The sequence below is a fragment of the Ambystoma mexicanum genome, chromosome 4q (genome assembly GCF_040938575.1).
Source record: "Ambystoma mexicanum isolate Mex_15411 chromosome 4q, UKY_AmexF1_1, whole genome shotgun sequence".
NCBI classification, from domain to species: domain Eukaryota; kingdom Metazoa; phylum Chordata; class Amphibia; order Caudata; family Ambystomatidae; genus Ambystoma; species Ambystoma mexicanum.
This window is the reverse complement of record NC_090928.1, coordinates 726,120,796-726,143,933: the sequence shown is the minus strand read 5'-3', so window position 1 is coordinate 726,143,933 and position 23,138 is coordinate 726,120,796. Positions and strand designations below refer to the sequence as shown.

Sequence of the window (23,138 nt, the reverse complement as noted above, 5' to 3'; positions counted from 1 at the left end):
GAATAAGGGTATTGGTGTCTCTATGTATATACAGTTGACATCGGGTCCGATGCACAAGGGCGCCAATGAGCTGTGATGGAACCGACCTCTGAGCCGTAAGGCTCAAGATGTCTATTGGGAAGGGTTTCTAGTCCTGATTGCATCTGAAGCAAAGTTTAAAGATGAGGAATATGTGCAAGGGAGTTATCGGATACATCCGAGAGAACATTTTCACAGATAAGTACTTTTTCGACTTGCTCATAAACTTACTGTCACAGGATTAGCTCATAAATTATTTTTAAACTAGAACATTTCTTTTCATTCATTTTAGCTTTGTGTTATTAAAGTGCATATGCAAGCTTTAAGGTTGGAATATTTTTATCTAATTTAAAAACATTTATTTATTTTTATGCAGGTTGAATCAGGAATATGGGCCTCCAAAACATTTGGAAGAACTACAAGGTTTTAATTGTTATGGGAACTGGCCTTGGACTAGTACATTGGGGTTGGTATCACATCAAAACAAATCCGCTTTTTCACCCCCAAAGGGAGACTTTCGTCCAGGAGCCTGCTATTGTGTCTTATGTTTTACAAGAAAAAGAACAAAGAAAAACAAAACCACAGTAGTGCACCACATAGCAGGTAAGTGTCCTTCCCTATTGCGTCCAAATATTATGATGTGGAACACAGAAAAAGATGCATCACCATTAGCAGCACTCTTTTAAAAAGATTGGCTGAGCCATAACTTTTGGACAGGTTGTTATCCCGAGATAATGACATCCAGTGCTCGAAATTAAGACTGGATAAGCAGGAGTTAAAAGCAGCTTCTGGGTATCCAGCATTAACCAGTGACCAGGAGCTACCACTGTGGAACGAGGAGCTAGTACATAACGTTCCTCAAATGTAACTTACGCATAAAATGCAAACATACCATTCATTGTAATGTATGACCCTTTATGCTTTAAATGGTGTATAGATGTGGTTAATGTTTATTTTTAGATTGTCCCAAATGCACACAGTTAAATTCACATAAGTATCTGTTGGCCTGGGGAGCCAAAGGTAGCTCCTGGTAGCAGTTGCTGTCAAGCTGACCAGGCTCTTCTAGGCTACAAGCAGGAGCTAAATTTCTCCCAGCTCCCCTCAATTTGGAACCCTGGATACCTCCTTTGGATTATAAGGATTAATTATAACATTAGATTGTTGACTGGCTATTGTAAATAATGGTTCAGAAAAGGAACTTAACCACTGTTGCCAATGTTGGTTTGTCTCTCTGCCAAAGTTCAACATTAATGATAATTGCCTATCAGCCAAAATTCAAAGCCCACTTCTTGGTTGCAAGCACCTTCACCAACTGTTTTCTTTTGTTTTTAATATGTGATGTTTGCCATATTATAATAGGATTTCAGCCAGCGTGGAGGGCTGGAACAGGTCTTACCCTCCTTATGCACCCTTGTCTTAGCCGCAGGCGATAACTAAGGTGCATGGTGATAACCATCCCAATTGGTTGTAATGCTGCACTGGCAGCCTTAGCTTTTTTGTTCTATATGCAAGTTAATTCTCTTTGTTTACCCACCTGCCATGCACACTCTCAGCAAGGGCATCTGTGTGCTATACAAGACTACTCCACATAACATAACTTTACCGTGTGCGATTACCTTGGAAAATGTTTTTTTTTGTTTTTATTTTGCTTATTTAAAGGATATACAATGGCAGACTGTACCAAAACATTACGCTTGTCAAACTGCAAAATCTTTTTGGAGAGATAAATGAACATTCTACAAATGGTGGCAAATGGCACAATACTCAGGCCAAGCCTCAAAGGTGAGTCAAGGGTTATTTCAGAGGAGAAGGTTGATGAAGAGCTCTATTGGAGCAAATATGGGGATGTGTTAGATTATTGAAGAGGGGGCGTAGATTAGGAGGTGGAAGGAGCCTGGGAAAGAGGGGACGGGAAAGGTTGAGGAAGCTAGAACCTGAGCACATTAAAAGGTATCAGAGGGAGATGGCGGAGAGTTTGGAGACTGGAAGAGCTGTGCAGTAGACTGCTTTAGGGAAAGCCATGTACCCACACAGAGTGGGAAGGTATGAGAGGGTCAGAGTGGCCCTAAGCAGGCATTCGAGGAGGTGTCTGAGCAGTGGAGAGGGGAACCCATCGTAGAGATGTGACTGAGATTGAGGGGACCAGAACCTGGGATGCTGGGAAACCCTGGTAGAGAGACCAGGATCCCATCAACCCAACCTCCTCTCCATGAGGAACTGCAATGCTCCCTTCCAGTGGCCCAGAAACAATCATTTGGACTTTACTTAAACAGGATTTGTAACCCCTTTAATCCTGCATTGTGAAAATCAAAAAAGAGTCTACCATAGATGAAATCCTGACGCTGGGGAGAGACACTGAATTAGGAAGTGACTCCCAGGAAGGTGTCAAATTCTTAGCCTTAAGAAACTACTTAATTGTCTCTATCCCCCCATTTGTTGTTTTGGCTGCAAAATGTGCACACTGCCATAATCAACCTTTGTTGCGCCTTCTATTCAAGCCTGGTTGTCTGAGTCCCAGTGGCTGTCCTAACAAGGCAAGCAGAATTGAAAAGAAACTATATTGAACCTTTTTCCTCCATTTGCAACAATCAAATTCCAATATCATTGTGACCAGCTGCAGTTTCAAAATATGGCTGCTCTTTAATGATTTTATGCAGGATGTCTCAATCAGGCAGAGTTAAGGCTATCCTCATTTAGCAGGCATACTTCTCCTAGGTCAGCCTTGGGTCCCATAAATGCAAGCACTAGGGAAATTAACCTTGGGGTGGGTGTATGCTTCTGGGCCCAGTTGTGCTCCTAGCTATACAGGGGGACCAAGAGAAGCCCTTTACCTGCTTTTACGGATTTCTGGGTATCACCCAAGTGTGTTTTACTATTACCCCTTGTCAGTTAAACATTCTTGAGGTAATCGTACCAGTGAAAATGTACAGCTGTCCCCAGAAAGGCCGCAACCTAGAAAACCTCTAGGCACACTGATGGCAGTGGGGCATGTCTAGGTATCCCTTCTCAGGGATTGAATTGCACAATTTGTCCCTCAAAGGAGGAAATGTAGCCAGGTATTCATGTCCCCTGTAAGGTGTCGAGCTTTGGAAGCATTCATAGAGGTTCTGCACTCTTAAAGATATCTGAAAGTCCAGCCCTCTCAATGACATGCTCTGGAGCATCTTGTTGCATTGATAATCTGAGGGAGCACAGCATGCTGTTGGTTGCTTTTCAGGAGGATGAGCCATCTTGTGATCATTTGTTCTCAATCTACTGAGTGAAGGAATACTTTAAACCCCTCCACCCCCCATGCAAAACTAGAGGTTTGTGTGCAGCCAAAGGTATGATTTGATAAAAGTAGGAGATATCGTACAAGAGCGAAGGTTGACTCCAGCACTACTTGGAAGGGTTTCAGCGACAACCAGACTTTATCGGTTTAGCACATAACATCTGGTTAGGAGCAATGCCTGGGTCTCGGTCTCAGAAGTGTCTGTAGACCGCTTTTCCCAATGAAAGGCAGAGTTATGTATTAAAGAGTTGGTGAATTTCGAATTTGCTTAAAATGCCACTAACAGAAAAGTTAGTAACGACCCAAGGAGCAGATAAATATCTGAAACTTGACATATTCCTGAAATCTGGGGTCCAATGAAATTGAGTTTGACTGGGATGAAATAAAGATTTGATGAGCAAGAACTACAAGTGTCCCTACGGTATTGGCATCACCCAGCAAACAGGAACTGCCTCTGGGTAATATGAGGACCCAGCAGGATGAGCTGCACATTCCCAAGGGCCCAGTGGTAATACCATAAAGGTATGTTTAGGCTTAGAGAGTCAACAGTAGTTCATAGAGCTATTTGTGTCATGCTAACCAGGTTATTCTAGGCTTAAAACAGTAGATGTATAACTCCAACCAATGTTGACTCCTGTGGAAGCGAGTAGAACAGAGCAATCTAACAAGGCAGGGTTTGAGCTGTGACTGTTTGGAGTGCAACCTCTCGGTATAGAGTGCTGCCTGCCCTATGTTGGGGCTCTGCTGTAAGTCCTGAAAAGCATTCTAAACAGGTAATTGCCCAGAGCCCAGTCGACCTTCTTCACAGATGGTGATTTTGAGACCAACATACATTTTTTGGGGTAGAAAATAAAGCAAGGGAGACAAAGATGAGGCAAAACTGCTGTTAGGCAAGATTGTATGTTGTAATCCTGTGGGAGACTACACCAGCCTTGTCCTCTTGGCAATAGGTAACCCAACCTTTGGTATAGGCCTGTACTACACAAGTTGGTAGTGTGACTGAGCAGCCAGGCTTGTCTCAAGAGGGGTCAATGTGAGCTGCAGGGTTGCAACATAGTTTCACAGTGACAAGTGATGAAATAATTATTTATTAATTTAACAGTCAGTTTGAAAATAAGCCTTCTTTAGAAGGGAGCAATCGGCAACAATAAAAATGCACTTCAAAATACACCCCTTCAGTTCAATAAAGTAAGTAGATACCCTTTTGGGATGGCACACAAATGTCCTACACCCTGAGGTAACTTCAATAGCTAACACACTGTGGACATTAATATATCACTTTTCACACTTAATACTGAAGTTGTGGCAAAAAAGAAAAGGTTAGGGAAGGAAACCATGGTTAACAAGTTTCTCAAACAGGTAAGCACTTTTGAACCCCCCCAATGCAATGTAGATTAACCCTTTCCCAGCTATACAAGTAAGATATGTATGACTTTTTGGAGAGATAGTTAAACCACAAAGTTGGAGGTTAGAAGAGTCTTCTGGGAGCAAGGGCAGCCAATGTCAATTGAGCAAAGTCTAGGGGAGCTGAGGCACTTCTTGAAGGTAAGTAAAAAGTCTGGCACAATGTTGTAGAGAGTTTTGTTGAAAAAGAAATCCCTGTTGGGCCACAAGCTGGGAGGCTTGTGAAGGGCAAAGCTGCAAGCAACTCTGCAACAGGCAGCAAATGCAGGTCCTACTGAGAGCAAGCAAGCTACACAACATGAGTTAAGTACCCCTTAGTTCACAGTACCTTAGGTCTGAAGAAATTTCCAGCTAGCTTTTGATCCTGTTGTAGTCTGGCAGATCCTGTTGTTCCTGGGCCTGGGCCTCAGTCGTGGGGACAAGAGGTGGGACGTCTGTGGACTCCTGCACTACGTTTCGAATGTCAGCGCCAGCAATGGCAAAGTTTAGATCAGCAGCACTTTGCGGTTTCAGCTTCTCGCGAATAGCACCACTGCGGTTCTTGGACACCTTGTGGGCTTTCCTTGCTTCTGGGGTCCAGCACTGTGAGGTGGCACAGGCCTGGTCAGCCCTGCTTCGAGGGAGTCCAGAGAGTCTTCCTGGAGCTCGGGTCCGGCTTAAAAACGATTAACTCGATTCTGGTGTTCAGGGCCTGGCACTTGGTTCCTACAACAGCAATGGAAGTACAGCCAGTAGAGAGAGGGTTTTCAGTCGAGTTCGTCTTGGGGTCGATTGGTCCCACCAATCCTAGGCGAGAGTCATCCTTTGTAGGGCTTCTCTAGACGAGGCGAATTTGGAGCTTCAGCACTGCTACAGGGCTTCACCGGGCAAACCAACGTTCCAGGAGTTGCAGCAAGCTTCTCTTCCAAGCTCTTCTTCGGATTCCTTCGTCCAGTGTGCCTTCCTTGCAAAAGACCTTGCCTTTTATGCAAGTCTCCCCCACATTCTCAGCCTAGCTATCACTGGCCCAGCAGGGTGGCTGCCCTCCAAGGACAGCCAGCCGGCCAATCACCAATCACCTTTGGGTGCATTCCTGTAACCAAGGAGACTAAACACAGAGTTTCGGGAACCTCCCTCGCTTCCTGCACTGCCAGACACGCTGGAGCCAGAGGCGGGCTTCACCAGTGAACCCCTCCAAAGACAAAACGAACGAAGTGACCAAACCTGGTCCAAACCTGGGTTTGGTGCCCACAGTAAATCTCAAGAAGGACCTTTCCAACAAGAAATGGTGAAAAAAAGAAGACCGGTGCCATTTTGACAAAATGGTCACCCATGGGTGCTATACTGCAGCTGCGAACGCAGCCAGTGATAAAAACATGCAATGGTAGGAAAAAGTCAACCACTGCCACCAGCCATTAATTGTAGAAAGGGTAACATAAAAATGTTCCATGAGAAAGTAGACAAGGGGATACTAAGTAACCCCTCCAGCACCCTATTGTAAGATAGTGTGTGCTGGGTCTAGAAAGTTACAAAGGTAAGTAAAGTCCATTTCACTTTACTGCTCTTGGAAACAGTTTATCGAAGAGAAGGTATTTAAACCTTTGGGAAATCTGAAAGACTTCCCTGTGCCACTGCACTGAAGGTGCTGTGTGACCCAATGTAAAAGATGATGCCTATGGAGTTTGTCAGACTCCATAACCAAAAAGAAACAGCGTTCAAAATCACATTAAAATACATGTGAGAGTGGGGGAAAAAAGGGTCTCACTCTCTCCAGGTTAAAAAAATCAAGTCTTCAAAATCCAACAAAGTTGCTGCGGGTCTCTATGATGGAGGGAATTCGCGTATTTCGGAGAATTCTCGCTAACACTCGCCCCCAAACCTCAGACTAAGGGACAGGAGGATTTAATCCACCCCTGGATAAATCTCCTTACTCTAGTCAGTCATACTTTCTGGAGAGACCATCAGCATTTTGGTGATTACACCCTGACCGGTGTACAATGGTAAAATCCAAACCCCTGTAGGCTGATTGACCATCTTGATTCTCCCCCTTCATCTGCATTAACCATCTCAAGGGTTGGTGGTCTGTTTGAATCACAAAAGTAGATCCATAAAAGTATGGTCTAAACTTCTTCAAAGACCACACAATGGCAAAACATTCACGTTCTATGGTTGCCCACCTTGTTTCGGGTTCCTTCAGTTTTATACTGATGAAGCAGATTGGGTGTTCCCTGCCTTTCTCATCCAGCTGACTCAGAACTGCACCTATTCCAGAAGCATCTGTCTGTACAATAAAGGATTGGTTGTAGTCAGGAGCTCTTAAGACTGGAGCTTGACAAAGGGCTTTCTTAAGTCCTTCAAATGCCTTAGTGCACTCTTCATTCCACCTGACCTTCTTGGGGAATTTGGGTGAGGAGATCACATTCAAGCGAGAAGCTATGGTTCCATAGTTCTCAATGAAGTTCCTATAGTAACCTGTGAGACATAGAAAGGCTCTCACCTGGGTTTGAGTTGTAGGGGTGGCCCAGTCTTGTACAGCTTGTACTTTGCAAAGCAATGGCCTTATTTCACCTCCTCCTACCTCATGTCCAAGGTAGACCACTTTACTCTGACCAATTTGACATGTACTTGCCTTTATGGTCAGATTGGGCTGCTCAAGAGCCTGCAATACATATCCTAGGTAGTCAATATGTTCCTTCCAAGTAGCGCTGAACACTGCAATGTCATCCAAGTATGCCATGCAGAAGTCCTCCATCCCATTCCCATCCCATCCCATTCAGAACATGCTTCACTATCCTTTGCAATTTTTTTGTCCAAAAGGCATAACCTTAAACTGGTAGAGGCCTCCTGGGGTTGAAAATGCAGTTTTTTCCTTGGCATGGTCTGTCTGAGCTATTTGTCAATAGCCTGAGGTTAGATCAAATGTACTGAGGTACTTGGCTGAATCAAGTTTGTCCACCAGCTCATCTGTTCTAGGTAAAGGATGGGTATCAGTCGTGGTGATTGCATTAAGAGCTCTATAGTCCACACAAAATCTCAACTCCTTGTATCCTGCCTTTGGTACTAGCACAACTAAGCTAGGCCATGGACTTGTAGTGGGATCTATTACCCCAAGATCAAGCATCTTGTTGACCTCTTCCTTTATGTGGGTTCTTACATGGTCTGACGTTCTGTAACCCCTGCTTTTGACAGGTAAACAGTCACCAGTGATAATCTCATGTTGGCCCCAAGGGGTCAAGCCTGGTGCTAGTGAAAACAGAGGGGCAAACTGATTTAACAGAATGTTGAACTTCTCTTGTTGTTCTAGTGTCAGATCAGAGGAGAGATTAACTCCTTCTATCTTCCCATCTAGAGGTTGTCCCCTGAGGAGGTCAGGTAGAGGTTCACTCTCCTCCTCCTTTTGAGCAGAGGCTGGAAGCAAAGCTCCCAGTTCTGGTCTAGAGACATAGGCCTTTAGGCGGCTGGTGTGAAAGACCCGGGAGCCTCCTTAAGATTGCCCAAGTGCACCAAATAATCCAATCCATTTGTCCTGTAAGCCCATCTGCCTTGTAGGTACCATAACTAGAACTAACTAGTCCTGAGTAAAATCAACCATGTTGGCCTTCTGGTTATGCCAATGCTTCACCAGAGCCTGACCTGCTTTCAAATTATCTGAAGCTTCTGTCAGGTGTGTGTCAGGTGCGTGCCAGGTGTGTGTAATTATCAGTAATTGCCTGACTCTTGTGTTTGGACATGTCAGGTATACAGCTCTGGTGTTAGTCAGTTGTCGCGTACGATAGACTGTCCATGAGAGTGGTTGTGTCGGGAAAGGGGTACAGGGGGGGTTGAGCTTCTAGGTATCCTACCTGGTAGGATGGGGAAAAGGTGTTACAGGGAAGGGGATACCGCGTCTCACCCTTCGGTGTCCCGCTTCCACTCCCCGAAGACCCCTCATCCAGGTGATTCTCCCACACTTGTCCTCCCCTCGGAACTGGATCCAATAGTGATGGCCGTGTCCTGGCCACCTGGATGACAGATTCCTGGGGACTAGCGGGTGAGACACCTTCAGGTTTCTCACAGTTCCCACACTGGCCTGCACTCTCCTCAGAGTCTCACCCGCTTCAAAGAGCAGTGAGGACTTCTCTTAAAATGGCTCCTGCTAAACCACTCGGAACATGTAGTTTTTGGGGACCGGTCGCTGTTGGTCGGCGCGGCTCCTTCTGGAGAAGTGGCCTGGAAGCCTCTGCAAGTATGGGGGGGTGCTGGGATCATGTCAGGGGCACCAACTGAAGGCAAGTCCCTGAACGCTCACACCAGCGAGAATGCAACATGCTAGAGAAGAAAGGCCCGTCTATCTTGTATGGATAACAAGTTTACACATACAAAGATGAGCGCAACAGCAAAGAACTCTGCTGCCAACAATTTTCTGCCGAAAAGTAGTACAAGCCAAATCTTCTAAAGAAAAAACACGGTCACTTATGATGCAAAATATACAGTGGAAACCCTCGGGACTGGTTGGTGTGCGCCTATACATGATCCGCCTGCTCCATAAGAGATGCCAGTTCATTGATTCCAGCCCAGTCCGTCCGTCTTCCATCACGTGGGTGCTGCGGTGATCCTCTTCTTCTCACATTGAAGGTCAAGGAACAAATTAACTATACTCCTATCACATTGCTACTTTGTCATTATACTGTGCACCTGACAGACTTTAGGGCTGGCTCAAAGGATGTTCTGGGGCACTCTGACCTACACACACACACATCTCACTCACTCCCTTCTGCGCCATCCGGCTCCAAGGTTTCCACCCTTGTTTTGAACTATAATGTATCCCTCCTGCACCTCGCAATACACATCACATGGTTGTATTTCAAAGACATACCATGTCCGTGCTCTTTGAACATCCAGGACGTGTTACTTTTAGGGTTGTTGGTCAGAGGTCACCTGGTGCCATGGAATTCTGTGGTCTCAGGGCTCAGTCAGTCATATGGGCTATAACTCGTGGTCGCCTGTTGATGGGCCGGGTCATGCTTTTGCCAGTGTGAGATAACATGCACACCAGGCGGCAGTCTCTGATGGCGCCCTTGTAGGGAACATTCCTCTTGGGTAAAAAGCACCTCTTTGCAACACTGTTAGAACAATGAATAGGCGTTGTGGCGGTTGGGGGTGGGTACTGTCTTCCTGGGGCATGGCTGGTGATTTCCCTCGTCTCGCAATTTGGGTCTAATGCATGCACTGCTGCATTTGCCGTGCAGGCCTTGTCTCTTAACTACAATTACTAACATCTATGCAAAAAAAGCAATGTTGCTCGCGCCCTGCACTACACTATGTGGGTTGATTATATTTTTTTATATTGAGGTGGGATCCTTTATATTAGGGGGTGGTCTTTTCACCGACTCTTTCCACCGCTCCTCTGTCCCCGCCCTCCCGACCCATCCTAATTTTTCGAATGCATCTGGCGTCACTAAGCGCTTAGTGGGGTGGGGTTGGCAGGGCTGTCCCTTTCCCAACACCGGTAACAGGAATACTGCTAATTGTACCACACTTCATTGGAGATGATCTGAAGGATTAACCTCCAGGTGTTGCAGGAGGTTGTGAGAAACCTGAAGGTGTCTCCCGTGCTAAACCTTGAGGTTCTGTCATCCAGGTGGCCAGGACACGGCCATCACAATTGGATCCAATTCCTGGGGGTGGACCGGTGAGGGAGGATCGCCTGGATGGGGGGTCCTCAGGGAGCGGGACACCGACGGATGAGACGCAGTATCCCCCTTCCTTCAGCACCTTTTCCCCATCTTATCAGGTAGGACATTAAAAACCACTGTCTCCCACATTCCTTTTCCGACACGAACACTTACGACACACCAGAGAACGGACTAACACCAGAGCTGTTTACCTGACATGTTCCAATGCAAGGGTCAGGCAAATGATCAGAATCACGCACACAGGACGGCCCTTTCCCTTCCCCACAGGGATAAAAGGTGGAGTAAGAGAGAACAGTATGAGCAAGGCAGACAGCACAACGAGATGGCTAACCAGGCACGGCAGTTCAAGAGAAGGAGCAAGGTGGTGGGAATCGAGAGTGTGGCAAGGAGATAAATTACCTTGCCCTTTTCACCCCAGGGCCGCGGACCCTCCGAGAGAGAGAGCATAAGACAGTGAACAATAGCTCAAGTGTCATGCAGCAGATGTCAACAGTACACGGGCAAGCCTATGCCGATGAGCTGGAGTTGAGGGAAGCTCCTGGGAGCGTGGTACCGGCCTTGACTCCAGTGAAGCGGAAGGCCAAGCGGTTCGTCACAGCCGGTGAGTCGAGGGGAGAACCGATCAAAACCGGGCTGTGTTAATTGAGAATCGCAAAGTGGCCAGTTTGAATCCAGTTCAAGGAACTGAGACTGAACTGTAAAAGTGTAAAAGGGGGAGACCAGCTGCCGAGGGGAACCAGAACCATGTGGGTGCTAACTCAAGAGACACTGGTTGATCCCCATCCGACCGACTACGGGTACCAGAAGGCTGTAGGAGAGCCGCCAAAAGAGGTCAAAGTGATCATACAGGAGGTCTAGTTAAATCCCTCTAGAATCGAAAAACTTTGATCAACGAACAGGAAAGAAAGAAAGTAAGGGAAGTGACCCACAAACTGTGAAAGTGAGGGACGTGAATCCCGCCACAATTGAAAGTAAAGAGCGGTCAGTGCCCAGAAGAGGGGGACCCAGGGGTGAACCACTATCACCCGTATCGAGAGCCACAGTGAACCCGGTGGGGGGAGTTTAACAGTCTAGAAGGATTGGAGCCCGGCAGAGGGGGGATCCAAGGGTGGAAAAGTAATCACCCCAAAGGTTGGTGACAGTACAAGGGAACTGAATCCTGCCCAGAGGGATGCTAATGAAGTGGCAAGAGTGAACCCGACTGAGGGATGCCAATGAAAGGGGGGTGAAGTATAAAATCCCAAGAAAGTGTGTTGACAGACGTGAACCCGACCGAGGGATGTCCACTATGAACTGTTTGAAAAGACATTGAGGGTCAACGCCTAGAAGAGGGGGGAGCCAGGTGTGAAGAATCGGTGAAGAATCTTCACCCTAAGTGAAACCAGGAAACAAACTGTCATTTCGTTGAAGGACATTTTGTTTGTTGTTTTGTAAACTTATCAGGCCCTCAGAATCAAAAGGAGCAGCCACTGAAGGCCCTGCTACTGATAGGAACTGTTTTGGGGATCCAAACCCTGAAGGGGGAGATCCAGAGGCTGAACGAATTATCACCCAAAAACAAGAGGAACAAGGGTCAGCACCCACAAGAGGAGGACCCAGAGGTGCATCTTTCCCCTAACGAGGATACAGAGAAAAGGAACTTTTTGTTTGTTTGTTATTTTACTGACCCTCGAAGGCAAGGTACTTTTGTTGAAAAAGGACTTGGCTTTCGAGGCTTCTGAGAAGTTGAAACCGGGATCTGTCGTCTTGTGCTGAGAGAAGCTCGAGACTGTGCTGTGCTCCCAGATCCCACCTTGCCCCGTGCTCAAAACGTGGGGAAGGAAAACCCAGGCTACCGCATGCTGACCTATTATTTGAGAACACTTCTTTCTTTTCTTGAAAGCTATCCCACACCCTTTGTTTGGTATTAGGAGTAAGGTTTGGCAATAGGTTTCTTAGTTTAGGCCCTTTTTATTTGACATAACGCCACTATGACTTCATTTTCATTTGATGGTCGACGCTTGCTCCCATTTTAGGTTTACTTTTAGTTTAGGTGTTTTTCCACCTTGCAAACATTGTTCAATAAACACCCTTGAACTGTGATCTCTTGTGTCTGTCTTTACTGTTGCCACCATGAGTTCCTCACAAGGTAGATACTCTTTTCTCCAGCATGGGGTCTGGCATGGATTCACATGCTCATGAATATTCCCCGTCGTCAGGCTGGGAATCCTCGGTAAAGAAAAAACCAGTATCAGTTTCGTTTCTGATCTGTCTTTCGTAGTAATAACCAATCACTGGTCTCTGCGTCATACTGACCACAGCCAATGACTTCCCTCTACCTAAGCACCGCCTCTGGCAGCCATCTTCAGATTTTTACCGCACGTTCATGTGTTGGGATCCTCGTGCTATTGCTCTCGAGCGTTAGTGCTATTTTTTTCACGTTTTTTCTCAAAAACTTCGTTTTTTCGGTCAAAAGAGCCTCAAGCTCCACCGATTCTCCATCCGATCAACGGGGACCCGTGTCGGATTCGTCTGCGCCCCTCAAGGGTGAAGATTTCGTCGAGCTACGCTTTTGGAGGACTCCAGAAGTTTCTCAGGCCCGGCCATGGCCCAGGAGAAGGGAAGCTCAACGCCCGGAAAGCTGTTCAGGGTCTGCCCTGGATGCCAGCTGCAGAACGTCTTCAAGGAGGACGAACACTCCTTTTGTCTTTACTGCCTACATGAGGACAAGACGCACGTGGAGAAGGACTGTGCGTTTTGCGGCAACATGTCGGAGCGGACCATGAAGGACCGCCATCAACGTCTCGCCAACTGGCTGGAAGGGAAGAGCCCGTCCGGCGAGAAGAAGAGGAAGAAAGCCGCGCGGTCTTCTAAGTCCTTTGAGGACGCCCCGGCGACGGGGGTCCAACATAAGGCCAAGCACCGCGAGTCCGCTGGCACCGGGAGCGCCGAACGGTCGGGCTCTACGGGCGCCAGGCAGGGCGCACCCTCCCCGGCACCATCAACCACGAGCCAATGCTCTGGGTCGGGTAAGAGGAAGGCCGAGCACCCGGCGAAGCTCCTGGAGATGCCCCGGTCGAGCTCGAAGGCGGAGGGGGAGCGAGGCAGTGTCCCCCCCCTCAAGGATAAGGCGGTGAGCGCACCTAAGGTGGTGAAGGCCTTAATCCATCCGGCCAAGCCCTCTATCGAAACTGTCGCGGCGGCCCTGGCTCAGCCTGTGGAGGCTACACCAGTGGTGGCGACCTCGGGGCTCAGAGTCTCCCTGCCACCTCGGAGGGAGTCCTCTTTTGTGCCCATCGATAGGACCCCCGTGAAATCCCCCGTGGGGAAGAAAAAGGGGGGGCAGGGCGTCGTCGTAGATTCGGCCTCAACCTCGGAGGAGGAGCTGGTCGAAGTCTTAAGCCACGGCCTCGGCGTGGAAGAAGACCGGCCCGTCGGGATGGATCCCGACGCAGGTGACGACGACATCGTCGAGGGTACCGACGGGGCCCCTGATCGCCCGTCGGATTCCCCTCTGCCAGCGCCGCGAGACAACTCGGCGGCCATTTTGTTGGCTATACAGTCCTTATGCTCAGAGATAAGGACGAGACTACCGTTGCCGACGGAACCTCTCCCGTCGGGGGACCCAGAACCGGGACCTTCTGGTGTTCCCCCTACCAAGAAAAGAAGGATCCACCCTCCGCCTCCTTTTCAGCCGTCGCGCCCCTTCCAGCCCTCCTCCCCGTCCACCCGAGGGGATGATACGGGGACTGACACGGCAGCGACGGGTACGGTCGACGAGGTATACCATGAGGATGTACCGTCGTCGCCTCCCACCAGGGCTTCTCCGCCCGACGAGATTGGATCGTTCCACTCCATGATCTCCAGGGCATCCGAGCTTTTCCAACTCTGCCCTGAGGAGAAGAAGAAGGAAGGTTTCCTTTATCAGCGGCGCGAGGCCAAGAGGAAGACAGTCCTCTCAGTGCCTCTATTGGACGACATTTGGGATGAGGGCCTCACCCTCCTCAAGAACCCTTCCACGACGCCAGCTAGAAGAGACCGGTACGAGAAGAAGTACCGGGTCCCGGACACGGCCCCCCTGTGCCTCCGGGCGCAGCCTACCCCGGACTCCGTCGTCTCTGCGGCGGCCAGGAAAAAAGCGGGGGGGGGTGCGGCCTCCACATCGACTTCCCCACCGGACGGCGAGGGAAAGAAATTGGACGCTATGGGACGCAGAGTCATCTCGTCTGCGGCGACGACGATTAAGGCGGCCAACGCCTTGGCTATCGTGGCCCGCTACGACAGGGAGCTCTGGTACAAATTGGCTCCCCTGCTGGACTTCTTGCCGGACGACAAGAGGGCAGAGGCCCTGGAGATCCTGCAGGAAGGTGAGGTGGCTTCGGACCACGCCATTACCGTTGCGACGGACATCGCCGACACTGGGTTCCGCCAGTTGGGCAGCGTTTGCCTTAGGCGGCGTGGATGGCTCAAGGCTACGGACTTCCGTCAAGACGTTCAGACCAGAGTCCTGGACATGCCCTTCGATGGGAACAACCTGTTTGGGAAAACAGTGGACGATTCCCTTCAGGCCATTAAAGCGGACACCGAGACGGCCCGGGCCCTTGGAGTTCTGCAACAACGACGGACGCCCTTTCGGAGCAGCGGAGGCAAGGGCGCCTCCAAAAGTTCCGGCGGCGGTTTCTCCACCTACCGTCAAGCGGCCCGCTCGTCGGCTCAGGAGGCCTACAGAGGACGAGGCAAGTCTGGCGGACCCCGCCGTCGTCGCCAAGGAGGTCAAGGCGGCAAAGCCTCGTCGAAGCAGGATTGAACCGGCCGTGGGGTCGGGCCCCCACCGAAGCACCCCGGTGGGAGGCCGGCTGGCGAGCTTCGTCAGTGTGTGGGAGTCCATCTCCACCGACCGTTGGGTGCTGGACGCCTTGGCCCGGGGCCACGCGCTCGAGTTTCAAAGAAGGTGTCCGCGCGTTCCCCCCCCCGTGGCCAGGAAAGAACTTCACGCCCCTCAACTTCTCCTGGAGGTAAAGGCGATGCTCAGGAAGGGCGCCATCGAACTCGTCCCAAAGAGGCTTCGGGGCTCCGGAGTTTACTCGAGATACTTCCTCGTGAAGAAGAAGACGGGGGGATGGCGCCCCATCCTGGATCTGCGACGTCTGAACAAGTTCATCAAGGCGCAAAAGTTCCGGATGGTCACCCTCCAGCACGTCCTGGGTCAGCTGGAGGAAGGAGACTTCCTGTCGTCGTTGGATTTGGAGGATGCCTACTTCCATATTCCCATCCTAAAGGGGCACCGAAAATTCCTCAGGTTTGTGGTCCAAGGGCGTCACTACCAGTTCAAAGCCCTCCCCTTCGGACTACAGTCGGCACCCAGGGTATTCACCAAGTGCCTTGCTCCGGTGGCGGCGCAGCTGCGCCGCGAGTTGATCCACGTCTACCTCGACGACTGGCTCATCCGAGCCAAGACGAGGGAGCTCGCCGTGGAGCACACGGCAAGGACCGTCCAACTTCTCACGGACCTGGGATTCTCCGTGAACTACGCCAAGTCCCACCTGGTACCCTCGCAAAACGCACTGTTTCTGGGAGCGAAGCTCGACACAGTGTCCCTTCTGGCCTCCCCGTCGGAGGAAAGGACCAGGTCCATCCTGGGCAAGGTACAGCGGATGTTGGTTTCCGACGCGGCCAAGGTGAGGTCCATCAAGTCCCTCCTCGGAATGATGTCTTCTTGCATCTACCTCTTTCCCATGTGCAGGCTCCGGATGCGCCCGTTGCAGGAGTTCCTGGACGCGCGCTGGATCCAAACGACGGGCGGCTTCGAGGAGAGGATCACACTCGACGAGAGTTTCCGCCGAGCGGTCCGGTGGTGGGGAATCCGCGCGCATCTGACGGCGGGCATGGACTTCCAGACCCCAGACCACCAGGAGACAGTGACCACGGATGCCTCCCTGGAAGGATGGGGAGCGCACACCGAAAATCTGCACGCGAGAGGCCTTTGGCTCCCGACGGAGAAGTCCCTCCATATCAACGTCCTGGAGCTACGTGCAGTGTTCTGGGCCCTCAGGTCCTTCCTTCCGTCCCTCAAGGGCAAGGTGGTGAGGATCTTCACCGACAACACCACCACCATGTTTTACATCAGTAAACAGGGCGGAACCAGGTCCCCAGCACTGTCCAAGGAGGCGCAGGACCTGTGGCATTGGGCCGTCGCCCAAAGGATGTTTCTGGTGCCGTTTCATCTGGCAGGGATAAAAAACACCATCGCCGACTCACTCAGCAGGGAGCTGCGCTCGTGCCACGAGTGGGAACTACGGCAGGATCTAGTGGATCGCCTCTTCCGACGGTGGGGCACACCCCAGATCGACCTGTTCGCGACGGCGACGAACTCCAAGTGCCGGAGGTTCGCCAGCAGGTTTCCCCAGGCGAGGAGCATGGGCGATGCTTTCTCGTTCCCCTGGGAGGGCCTGTTCCTCTACGCGTTCCCTCCTTTGCCACTGCTAATCCGGGTCGGCAACCAGCTCAAGAGGTCACGGTGCAGGATGATCCTCGTCGCACCTGCGTGGCCGAGGCAGATATGGTTCCCGGACCTTCTGGACTTGTCAGCGTCCCCGCCAATCAAGCTGCCGGTGGACGCGGATCTACTCTCCAGGGAAGGAGGCGCCATCCTCCACCACGACCCGAAATCGCTGAACTTGCAGGCCTGGCTCCTGCAGCGCTAGAGTTTGGAGGATACGACATACCGGCCGACTGCAGAGAGGTTCTTGCAAAGGCCAGGGCGTCCTCGACTCTTAAATGCTACGGACACAAATGGAAGAGGTTCTCTGTCTGGTGCCACGCACAGAAGATTAACCCTCTACGGATTACGGCTCCCCAGGTACTGCCGTACCTGCTGACGCTGGCCAAAGCTGGACTGGCACACGCGTCCATCAAGATTCATCTTGCTGCGATCTCCCGATACACCAGAACCACGGGCCGGACGTCCTTGTGGTCTCATCGTCTGGTGAAAGAGTTCATGAAGGGGCTGTTCAGATCGTTCCCGCCGGTGAAGGCTCCGGCCCCGGCGTGGGAGCTCAACGTGGTGCTGACCAAGCTCATGGGACCTCCGTTCGAGCCTCTGCACTCGGCCCCGTTGAAGTTTCTGTCGTGGAAAACAGCGTTTCTTGTGGCCATCACCTCCGCACGACGGGTGGGAGAGATCCAGGCCCTTTCCTGCAAGGCCCCGTACTTGACTTTTCACGACACGAGGGTAGTGCTCAGGACGCACCCCTCCTTCATGCCCAAGGTACCGTCGGACTTCCATCTCAACGAACCCTTGGTGTTGCCTGTGTTCTTCCTGTCGCCTTCGTCGCCGGCTGAGAGGACTTTGCACTCGCTGGATGTGGCTAGAGCGCTGAAGTTCTACGTGGACCGCACGAAGTGTTTTCGGAAGACGTCACAACTCTTTGTGAACTTTGGACCTGTCAATCAGGGGAAGGCTCTCTCGAAGGCTTCCATTTCCAGATGGCTCTCCGGCTGTATCATGTTCTGTCATCGGTTGGCAAACCGACCGCTGCCTGGCCGTCCGAGAGCCCATTCCACCAGAGCGATCGCAGCTACCACGGCGTTCCTTTCTGGTGTGCCCCTGCTGGACATATGCAGGGCTGCTACGTGGAGGTCGACGCACACCTTCACGAAATTCTACTGCGTCGATCGGGATTCCAGGGAGGAGTCCAGGGTCGGCCAAGCAGTGCTGCGCAACCTGTTCGCCTGAGGTGAGCCTGGTGAGGAGGTAAGATGCTTAATGTTGAGTTTGATGTAATACTTAATGTTGAGCCTTTGCCACCTCCCGTGGTTGTGCATGTGTGTACTACTATGTATTCTTTATTCATGAGCATGTGAATCCATGCCAGACCCCATGCTGGAGAAGGAACAAGTTACTTACCTGTAACTGTTGTTCTCCAGCATGGGTCTGGCATGGATTCACATGCGAACCCTCCCGCCTACCCCTCTGCGGCTCTTCACTTGGTCATACTGCCACTTCACGTGCTTCCAAATCTGAAGATGGCTGCCAGAGGCGGTGCTTAGGTAGAGGGCAGTCATTGGCTGTGGTCAGTATGACGCAGAGACCAGTGATTGGTTATTACTACGAAAGACAGATCAGAAACGAAAGACAGATCAGAAACGAAACTGATACTGGTTTTTTCTTTACCGAGGATTCCCAGCCTGACGACGGGGAATATTCATGAGCATGTGAATCCATGCCAGACCCATGCTGGAGAACAACAGTTACAGGTAAGTAACTTGTTCCTTATTTTAAAAAATCATCAGATTTACTGTGTTGGAATCACCACTCATGCTAATTTTGGTGAAATCCCTGTGGAGTCCTATGGGTTTAAAAAATGTGTATTGACACTGCCTTAACACCACTTATAATCCTGCAGTAAATTCACAGAACCAACTAGCGGTACAAGTAAACAGGTTTGACAGGAACTCTTGGTGAGGACCATAGTGCCCTTCCTGCTTTCGCTCTCCATACAATGTATGGTGTCCTTCACAGCGGAAGGCAGGGTAGCCCTTCTCAGGATTTCCAAAGGAGTCAAATTTCTAGCCCTTTCCCTCTGGGAGAAAACATTATTTCCAGCCAATGGTCTGTGTTTTTACACTCATGTTCGCCTACATAGCAGCTGCCTCCAGAACCACTGCATCTCCTGCTACCTTCTTCTGTCTGGGTCTACCTTTTCTCTGTTTCTTCATGGTTTCTCTGCTCTGGGTCTATTTGGGGGTTTTCTTAGCCTTGTATTGACCCTACTAATGAGCTGCCCATCTCTCATCTCTTCCGATTGTCTGGGCTCATTGTTCCGCTGTTTGAGGTTCTTAAATTTTTTAATTACTGTAGGTCTTCCACCCAATCATCTGCAGCCCCCGGGTCCTGTGCACTTTTGCAGAACTTGGACTGCTTTTCACTATAGTTTGCATGGCGTAATCTGCAGTGATTGTAAGGTCTCTGCAAGTGCTTGCGGGGATCCCTGCTTTTGAGCGGGACACTGCAACTGGACTCTGCTGATTATTTTCTCTTGCGTTTTCCTCCACGTGTGCCTCGGGCATCCCTGCACTGTTGGTTCGCTGGTTGCAGCTCCTTTGTTACTTCCTGCCAACTTTCCTCCAGATTGCTTGAATTCTTAGGACTCTCCAATTGCCCAAACAAATGGCTTTGCTTGCTGTAGTTAATATGTTCTCTTTATCTTGTATGCATAAGACAGCAAAGGAAAGGTTGTTTACTGAAGAGCAAAGAGGCGGGGGCATCTCTACACTCGGATTTGCCCCTGCCCATGGTCAGATAACTGGAGAGATTAGATTGTTACGCTATGCCTGGTATCCTGGGTCACAGAGACCTCTCATGGCTATGTGACAGACCTGGCTCTGTACACCCCATATATTTATTGTACTACATAAATGCACCCTGAATAGCAACTGCTTCTGTTGCATGGTTGCTGTCTGTACGACACTTCTGGTAGAAGTGCCTCTCTTTAAACAACCAAATAAAAAATACAAAAAAATCCAATAAAACCTATCCATTTTATAGACCCACCCATCTATCCTCTGTTTTACCCATACAACAATCCAAAGTCGCATCCATACACAGTTCTATACTTTCAAACTCATTCATCCATTTGCTACCTTACTTCATCCAGTTAATCACGCCCATCCATTCGTTCGTTCACCCACGCATCCATTACACTCATATTTACACCTATCCATTCGGACCTGTCAATCTACAAAATTGTACCCAGATATATTTCGTACAATTCCCACACATACCCACACAACAGTACAATCACTCTCCTACATCCGTACTTATGTATCCATCCATAAACAAACACTTTTACCTATTAAAGGCCAAACCTCTTGGTTTTGCCTGTGCATATTTTTTTGTTTCACGTCTAACATCACTTTTCTTTATTCCTTAGTAATTATATTTTTATTTTTTTTACAAATTATATTTTTATTGAATCTCAATGCACCATATGCGGCATAAGAAACATATGAGTAAAGCAAACGCAGTATAACATCACAATCCCATTTTCAGACATCAATCGACCCCTCCCACCCACCTCCATAAAGAGAAAAAAAAGGAAAAAGAACCACATCAACAGTTCAATGTTCCAATATCAGCGACAAGAGCCCTTGAATGTCAGTTCATGGGGCTATAACAACCCGGGCAATGTACGGAGGTTAAATCCAATGGGGTCAGCCATTGTTGATCTCACCACCCTGAGGTCAGATCACGGTAAGGTATCTCGTGAGCTGTGGTCGAAAAAACATATTTTCTCTGATAAAATCCAGGAAGGGGAGCTCAGGTCCTAGAAAACTTCGGCAGCAGGTTTAGCGCGAGTGCAGTCAGCTTCTCCATAGCTAATAGTTCCCAAACCTTTGCCCACCAAAGTGAGATACATGGACCTTCCAGGGTTTTCCATGCCCAGGCCAGGTTTATCCGCACAGCCATCAGAAGGTGAGATATGAGCTCAGCCCTGGGGTCCGAAGTTGGGAATGCCATACTCTGAGGAGGCTCCTCATAATGTCAGTGGGTATATGGGAAGCAAGCATCCCATAATGTCTTTGATTCGTGAGCGGATTTCCTGCCAATAGGTTTGCATGATCGGGCAATGCCACCACATGTGTGTTAAGTCTCCTAATTGCCTGCAACCATGCCAACATCGATCTGAGTGAATTGCATGCAATCTCTGCCGGGTCATGCAACAGATCTTGAGGGCATTCCCTTTAATTACCGTACATCGGGAGCTTTTCTGAGCCCTAGCCCAAATTCTCGACCACGATTCCTCTGAAATATCCACTTTCAACTCCCTTTCCCACCGCATCATCTTTGGGAACTTTTCTCCCGGAAGGGCATTCTCTAGTAAACTGTAGCAGATCGAGACTTTGCAAGATTCCTGCCACTCCAGCATGTTGAGGTGGTCGACAACTCGTGTGCCTAACCGCTTTATGTGAGACCCAGTGCCATATTTGGGCATAGCAAAACCGTTCAGATTCAGCCAGTTGGAATTTTGCTTTACATTCAGTGAATGTGAGTGGTTTGTTATCCTTATATAAATCCCTCAGTCCCCAGGTACCCTGTGACTCCCACTGTGCAAACACCCTGCTATTCATGCCCGGGGCAAAAACCGGATTATCAAGGAAATGGGAGAGTGGACCCAATCCAGGCTCACTCACTCCCATAGGATAACATTGGGGATTGGACTTGTAGTGCATTGATGGGGACAAGATGGATGCCCCCACATATTTCGGTTCCCAGAACTGCATGTGCGGTCTAGTCTTTTGGGTGTGGTTCAGCCCAGAGACACCTGGGATACCCAGAGACTATTTAAGCCACACCCAGGCTGAGAAAAATGCTTTGTGTTTTCTGCACCTGCAGCGTGACACTCACCGTGTTCGGATCGGTCTCCAGTAGGCCTGCACCTTTCTTCTGCGCTCAGCTCCTGCAAGAACAAGAACACTGTTAGGAACGGCCTTACCTTGCAGGGCTTTTGCCCATCATTCATCGCTCCTTATGTTCATGCGGGCATCTTCGGCGGTGTCATTCCCATCCCGGCACACCGCTTCCTAAGGAAAAGGGAGAAAAACAGAAAAAAGGCATTAATAAGCATTCTGCAAATCTTCGCTTATTTTTAAATACTGTACGAGCTTCAAACGCTTACCTGAATCCCAGCCGCTCTGGGGGAACTCTGTCTCCGGAACTTCTCATCCATCTGCAAGAGGGAAAAGACACTCCAGGTTAGCGTGGAAACATCTAGAGGCGCTGCATACCGCACTTACCCACCGCATTTGTTCTTCATAACCGGCATCCACGCTGAAAATGTCACGGCACCTAAAAGACACAGAAAAAGAACTCGGTTCAATGCAAATACGAAAGGGGTGCATCGCGCATCGCGCTCTCACTCATTTTCAGCGCTACTCATCTCAGCAGCACGCCGCCATCCCCGGACGCCGGCCATCATCTAAGGAAGGAAAGGAACGAAGTTGGAGAACTGGTCAAAAGACTCATTATACTTACCTGTCGGACTCTTGCCAGTGAAATAACTAGGCAGCAACGAGCCTGCATCAATCAACATGCCCCTGCGCTGAAAGCAGGACGGAGAGCACACTATCCAAGAAAACAAGGTGAGCTGTGGATCAAAGGGAAGGGTTGGACCCCGGGGAAGAAGGGGTTCAAGCACACAAATACAATAGGGAGTTAAACTCTACCAATCCTGTGTTTCAGGCCCAGCCTCCAGGGAAGGGTTCAAGGTCGTAAGAGGTCAGAACAGGCTGAGTGACGTCCCTGTGGATACCAGGTGAGCGTTACACCCGTCTAGTGCCTTTGTCTAGTGGAAGCAGTAGAGACCATTGAGCGTTAAACCTGATTCGCGTTGATGGTTCTTGGAAATTCGCCATGAATTCTGGACCTAAGCCATAAACCGGTAATAATGATTTTAAATAGTCCCAGGACATGCTGTCGAACGCACGATTTGCCTCCAACGAGAGCAGGGAAAGACCCCCTGGGTTATGAGGAGCTAAGGCGATCAGATCCACAACCCTCCTAACGTTATCGTAGGTTCCCCTTCCTTTAGTTAACCCAGTCTGATCGCCCTCTATTATGTGCGGGAGAACTACCCCCAGATGGGAATCAAGTATCTTACTATAGAGTTTGGCACCCGTGTTTAAGAGCGCAATGGGCCGGTAGGAGGAGCTTCTCTCGGGGTCTTTCCCTGGCTTAAGTAGGAGAGTGTTTGCCGACTCTGCCATTGAGTCAGTCACTTTGCCAGAGGTCAGGAACAAGTTAAATAGTTTAG

General features: G+C 49.7%; 1 protein-coding gene across 1 annotated transcript in view; it reads left to right on the top strand.

Moving 5' to 3' along the window:
• Positions 1 to 408: 408 nt before the first annotated feature.
• Positions 409 to 23,138, top strand: part of LOC138467971 (uncharacterized) — a 43,275-nt gene continuing 20,545 nt past the window's right edge. The window contains exon 1 of the mRNA XM_069608323.1: positions 409 to 621. Coding sequence (XP_069464424.1) covers positions 409 to 606 — 198 coding nt within the window. The 3' untranslated portion in view covers positions 607 to 621. The remainder of the gene's footprint in view (positions 622 to 23,138) is intronic.